Source organism: Triticum dicoccoides, chromosome 4B (genome assembly GCF_002162155.2).
Source record: "Triticum dicoccoides isolate Atlit2015 ecotype Zavitan chromosome 4B, WEW_v2.0, whole genome shotgun sequence".
NCBI classification, from domain to species: Eukaryota; Viridiplantae; Streptophyta; class Magnoliopsida; order Poales; family Poaceae; genus Triticum; species Triticum dicoccoides.
In genome coordinates, this window is record NC_041387.1 from 429917105 (window position 1) to 429923248 (window position 6144).

General features: G+C 41.4%; 1 protein-coding gene across 1 annotated transcript; it reads left to right on the forward strand.

The window, feature by feature from the left end:
• Window positions 1–362: 362 nt before the first annotated feature.
• On the forward strand, window positions 363–5025 carry LOC119290689 (mitochondrial import receptor subunit TOM40-1-like). The gene is made up of 11 exons (XM_037569325.1): window positions 363–682; window positions 1679–1760; window positions 1848–1947; window positions 2033–2128; window positions 2206–2256; window positions 2395–2460; window positions 3210–3311; window positions 3844–3912; window positions 3993–4076; window positions 4347–4442; window positions 4584–5025. The coding sequence occupies exons 1-11, from the start codon at window positions 475–477 to the stop codon at window positions 4638–4640; spliced, it is 1011 nt and encodes a 336-aa protein (XP_037425222.1). The 5' UTR covers window positions 363–474; the 3' UTR covers window positions 4641–5025.
• Window positions 5026–6144: the final 1119 nt, after the last annotated feature.

The following is a 6144-nucleotide window of genomic DNA, read 5'->3' on the forward strand; positions in this document are numbered from 1 at the left end:
CCTTACTCGTTTAATCCTCCTTCCAAGGGGATTGAAGTGGATTGGAGAGAATTTTGGCTTGTAGGGGATCTAATCCCCCTCAAACCCTGCCATTCCCTTTAAAAACCACCTCAACCGAACAAGGCCTAACAGAGAAAAGGGAAAAATCCTAGCCTTCCATAAGATTGTTACCATGATGAATGAATATATATAATCCCTGATTCTGATTCTTACTTTTTTAACAGTGGTGGGTCTTTTTTTTTTGAGAGAGAAACTACCGGTCGGTCTTTGGGATCTCAGAAAAAAACGCAGAAAAAAGGACACCTCCGAAGAACTCAGGAGAGCCCGCCGATCTGCAGTACTAGTAGAAACCAAGAGCAAAGTCAGGTGGCCCCCCGAAACAGATCCACCTCCTCAGCGTCGCGTGGTGGGAAGACGAGAACCTCCCAAAGGCAAAAGCCCACCCCATAACCCCTAACCTAGGGTTTCGCCGCCATGGGATCCGCCGCCTCCGCCGCCTCCGACGCAGCGCCGCCACCGCCTTCTCCAGCGCAACCACACGGGGCCCTGCCGCCGTATGGGGCTGGGCTCGCCGGCATCCTCCCTCAGAAGCCGGATGGGGATGATAAGAAGGAGGAGAAGGTGGACTACCTCAACCTCCCCTGCCCCGTGCCGTACGAGGAGATCCAGCGCGAGGCCCTCAGTTCGTCCCCTTCCCCTCTCTTTTTTTAGTTTTATTTATTTTAAACTGCCATTGTGTGTTAATTGCTGCAGCATTGCTAAACTGCCAGTTGATGTATATGTGTGTGCTCTTGTGGTTGGTAATGAAGTTGTGCCATAATCCTTTCCTTGGTAGCGATTTGGTTGCTTGACGTGGATTATTATGAGGTTCCTGTAGTCTGTAAATGTTTTTGTGATGTGCTGTTAGGATCAAAAGCTACAGAGTAGCCAAGTTTAGTCCATCTGAGATTAGGAGAGCACCAAAGCACTACTTTGATGCGACAGTTGTATAGAAATATAAGATGTCGATGTTCTCCAGAACTTACACCAAAGTATACCACTTCTCTTGTAAAAGGATCCTTAAGCAGAGCAACCTAGTCATGTTGACATATATCATACATAACTTAAGAGCTAACAAAGGGATCATACGGTGCTTAACATGATCTTTTTACTGTACTTCTCTAGATATTATCGTTAGGTAGTGGAACAGTGTTATGATTTAGGAAATGAACCAATATCTCAATCATTCATACCTCCACTATCCACAATTTATTCCTTTTGTTATGACCCTATGTGGACATGGCCTGTCTCAGACTTTCAACTTTGACAGATAGTTTTTAGGACAGGTTGGTAAAAAACTGCAAATGGTGAGATTATGAAAATATTTCTGTGAGAAATCTAGTAATAATACAGCTGTGAACAAATTCAATACCGTAAGATTTCCAATCCTCAGTTACACCTTACTAATTGACAAGAGAGATGCATTTGATGTGACATTATGGTCATCGTGGGCTTTATTTAGGCCTTCATAATTCTTAGAATATTTACATAACTAAATATGCAATTTTAAACTTGTAAGAGAATTTAATTGTTTGCTTTGCTCATTTGGTGTTTACCTACCTGGCTACCTGCTTGCTGTATATGCAGTTTGGCTCTTGAGCCTTCTTTCATGGGATTTACTGACATGCTCAATTTGCAGTGTCTCTGAAGCCTGAACTTTTTGAAGGTTTGAGGTTTGACTTCACAAAGATGTTAACCCAGAAGTTCGCTCTTAGCCATAGGTGAGACAAAATGCAAAATGTTGGTGATACTTCTTGTTTGTCTTATTTATGATGTATGCCGATAACTTATTACTGACATCTTAACAGTGTCCTTATGGGCTCCCTGGAAGTTCCGTCTCAGTCAGCTGATGTTATAAAAGTCCCAACATCACAGTATGAATTTGGTGCCAATTTTTTAGATCCAAAGGTTTGTTCTCTTCACATTTGATATAATTCTGTGGCATCTTGTATTTATGAACTCTGTTTTTAACTGTGTATGGAATTTTCCTTAGTTAATGCTTATCGGAAGGTTGATGACTGATGGAAGGCTGAATGCTCGTGTGAAATGTGATCTGACAGAGAATCTCGCGCTGAAAATAAATGCGCAGGTAGTTGAATTTGATATATTTTTTGTTTGGTGACTTCTATTTTACTCTTTTTTTGCTGATGGTTTCCTGTTTTCCAGCTTACTAGTGAGCCTCATTACTCTCAAGGGATGTTCAACTTTGACTACAAGGTAAGCTATATCTGTGTTCCAAGCATATCTGTTCAGCTACATTAGCTGTCAGTTACTTATAACAATGCTTAAATTTTCTCTTAGTGTGTGCTTCTACCCGACTACTACCTTCTGTTAACATTTTACACTTTTATATAGGGCACCGACTATCGAGCACAGTTTCAAATTGGAAACAATGCGTTCTATGGGGCAAATTATATCCAGGTAAAGATCATTATTTCCTAGTTTCATCGTCATACTCTACCTGCATCACCCAAGGGAAACAAAAAGGGAATACAAGTATATTCAGGCTTCTCTGTAGTTGTCTATTTGTTCCTTGACTGCTTAAATTCTGCACAGGAGTTCAGGAATTTCTGTTAATGTCTTTATATTCAGTTTTTGCCCTTTGCTGTCTTTTGAGCTTCTTTTATATCATGTTCCCTCACCACGTGCTATCTGGTTAGTGTTGTGGCTATGCTTAAGGCCCAGCATATTTTGCAGTTTTGGTTCTGTTGAACCTTGAACTTGTTTAATGTTTTGACTTGAAACAAACTACACTTGTGTATAACAGGCTATAGAATATTGCAGTATTAAGTTTGTTTACAATTTAAAAATAACTTGGCCACTGTAAGATTTATGCATTTTGTTGCTATATCTGATATCTGATGGAAATACATCAATAGTTTGTACAAGTGATGTTTACAGTTTCAGCGTTTCACTGTAAGATTTGTGCATTTATTTGCTTTCTGTTAGGATCACAGCAATAATTTGTAGCAGTGATGTTTACATTTTTCAATGGACTCAACTTATGCTTAGAATCAGCTCAAAACTTTGTTAGTGGCAAACACATTTACATTAATTACTAAATAACCTTGCTGCGCATATGAGAGTTGGTTTGTGATGAAGTGGGCAAATACATGTTTTTTATCTACTCTTTGTGTTGACAACGGGTTAACAATTTTTCGGTGTTCCAGAGTGTTACGCCAAATTTGTCGATGGGAACAGAGATATTCTGGCTTGGTCAGCAAAGGAAGTCAGGAATTGGATTTAATTCTCGCTACAATACAGATAAGATGGTAAGGAACTTCGTAAGTCTTTGCTGTCTGGATGGCATGTAGGTTGAACTTCCGCATGTGACATACTTAAGTTTACAAGCCCATCCATTTATTGTTGGTATAAAGGATTAATTTGGGGAGGGATTTGGAAAACCCTCACTTTTTTGTTTGGCTTTGACAAAGAAAATGCTATTCCTTTATGTCGCTTGCATGTGGGGTCTGGGGCCACCTGTCAATGACACAAGGTGTGGCTTTTGCGACAAAGCACAAAGAAAAATGTGCCAGTTCGTCAAATTTTCCGTTCAGATTGTGGTTTAATAGTATGTTTAAGGGAAATTAAGACAGGCTATCCCCATACACATCTTACGGTATCGAGAAGAACTAAGAGAGAGCAGAGTTTTTTCCTTAATCAGTCACTATTTGCTCACATGACTTGAATATTCACTCATGCTACGTGTAGAGAATTGATTTACTACGAGAATGCAAGCTGATACATAGCAAATGAAGCTACTGTAGGACTGAGGCTGAACATTATCTTTTACGACCATTGCAGGTGGGTACTCTACAGGTTGCTAGCACTGGTATTGTTGCGTTAAGTTATGTCCAGAAAGTTTCTGAAAAGGTTAGACACTACTATTATGAACATGAATTATTTGCATGCTATTTTAACCAGGTTCTAACTGTAAGTATACCGAAGTGCAGGTGTCTCTTGCTACTGACTTTATGTATAACCACATGTCCAGAGATGTGACTTCCAGCGTTGGTTACGATTATATCCTTAGGCAGGTCAGTGTCCCTTACAACACATTTGAGTATTTGACATTCTATATTACTACCTCTGTCCCTAAATATAAGACGTTTTTCATTTCAAATCAAACTGCAAAAACATCTTGCATTAATTAGCCTTAACTGGGTTCTTTATCTGCATGGTCTTGTTGCTGCCAATGGATATATATGTACCAACAGTATAAAACCATGTACTCTCACCGGTGTGCTGCCTTTTTTTTCTGAAATTTCTTTTTGTTAGCTTAAGTTTCTTATTGCATTCCATTACAGTGTCGTCTAAGGGGCAAAGTTGACTCAAATGGTGTCGTTGCTGCATACTTGGAGGAGAGATTGAACATGGGTGTCAACTTTCTTCTGTCTGCAGAGGTATGAGCTGTAGTATGACAGTTCCGATGAAATATGAGCTGCACTTTATGCCATTTCTGATAAAAATGTTTCCTTCCTCCCAGCAATGAATGTCCTGATATTTTGGATTACCATCTTCTGAACTTGTGTTTTGTGACACAGATTGACCATCCGAAGAAGAACTACAAGTTTGGTTTTGGAATGACTGTAGGAGAGTAGATATGCTCACAGCAATTACTGTGAGAGGACTACAGATGTCTCCTCAGTTCGTTATAAGTGCAGGTTTACCATATGGTCTCGGTTCAAGTGTTCGGGACCTACAGATTCGCTCCTCGAGCGTTCAGGCTTTTTTGGTGTACTTGCGGTTGTCTCATTTCAGCTGCTTTAGATAGCATGGGCATTTGGGCGTCCATGATTCTTTGTTTATCTAAAACAAGCTGAAACGTTGTTGTAATAATGTTCACTTGGTTGTTGGAGATTTTTGACCCTTAGGTTCCCAGCAATAGGCTTCTGTGAAATGACCGTACTGCACAATCTACAGACTATATACATTGAGAATTCATGTGCAATCTTTGCTCTCATATCAGTTATATGTTCTTACTGTGGGGCCACCAAGTCTTTTCTGCTCGAATTGTTCTCTCATAAGAGTAGTTGCATTCTTTCGTTGCCTGGCCGATCTGGATTCTGACAACTGACACAAATGAGCCCCCGTTTGCATCTCAAAGAGGTGCATCATGGAACCACCTGCGCCACCCTTTATCACCACACTTATTGCTCTTGCACTTGCTTGATTTCTCCATTTGGATGCCGGGTTGATAGCGTTTTCCCTTAAGAGACGTTTGATCGTCTTGCTAATGCTAGGAAACAAGTTTCAAGTTTGTGAGAAAATCATTAAGCTTGATGGCAAATACGACCCTGAGGTCTGACACTGACAATCTGGCCACAACAACCTCGGCTACAAGAACCACATGCCAAATTTTGACGAGTGTGTGGCAGCAACGTAATGCATGATAACACCAGTGCTAGAGTAATGATAGACCTTGTCCACAGAGGGAAGGGCAGACAAACATCGACGAAGAGGTTGTTGCATGAGGGGAGAAACAACCATAGAACTCTGCATCCCTGTCATCCATGAAGTCAACATCGATCTCACACATTTCGAAGTATCTTTCCGAAGTAGCATTTCTCGCAGAGGCGATATTTCTGTCAATCTAGGGTTGGTGCGTCGCTGCCACAGCCGCTAGCTGTGTGACCTCCACGTGAGGCTGGCTTGATGCCCTAACGAGGTGCCCCCTCTTCAGGTTCCCGTCCCCTGACTAAGAAAGTAAGGGTTTGTGTCCTCCGGCAGCTACGCTGATCCCGAGTTCTCTTTGTGAATCACCGCTGCAAAGTTGTGATTTGTTGTCTTCTGGCGTCTACGCCGAGTCGCCGGCTGAGAGTTTTTTCGGCGGTTTCGTCGATCACCAGATTCACGGCCTTCTCGTCGGAGGTTGTCCAATCATCATGAAAGTTTTAAGCTGGAATTGTAACGGGCTCGAAAACGCTGCAACAGTTCGGGCGTTGTTGGATGTCTAGCGAGCATGCAACGCAGGCGTGATGTTTTTGTCGGAGACACACTTGGAAAGCTATCCGGCTAAATGTTTACGAAGGAGATTAAAAATGAATCACAAATTGGTGTGTGTGGGAGAAGGTCGGGTTGCACTTGCTTGATTTCTCCATTTGG

Excerpts from the sequence above, each read along its gene's own strand:
- LOC119290689 (XM_037569325.1), top strand. The coding sequence starts at position 475 with ATGGGATCCGCCGCCTCCGCCGCCTCCGACGCAGCGCCGCCACCGCCT. Across the intron at positions 2,461-3,209 it reads ATGGGGCAAATTATATCCAG|AGTGTTACGCCAAATTTGTC; the intron begins GTAAAGATCATT and ends TCGGTGTTCCAG. Across the intron at positions 3,913-3,992 it reads TCCAGAAAGTTTCTGAAAAG|GTGTCTCTTGCTACTGACTT; the intron begins GTTAGACACTAC and ends ACCGAAGTGCAG.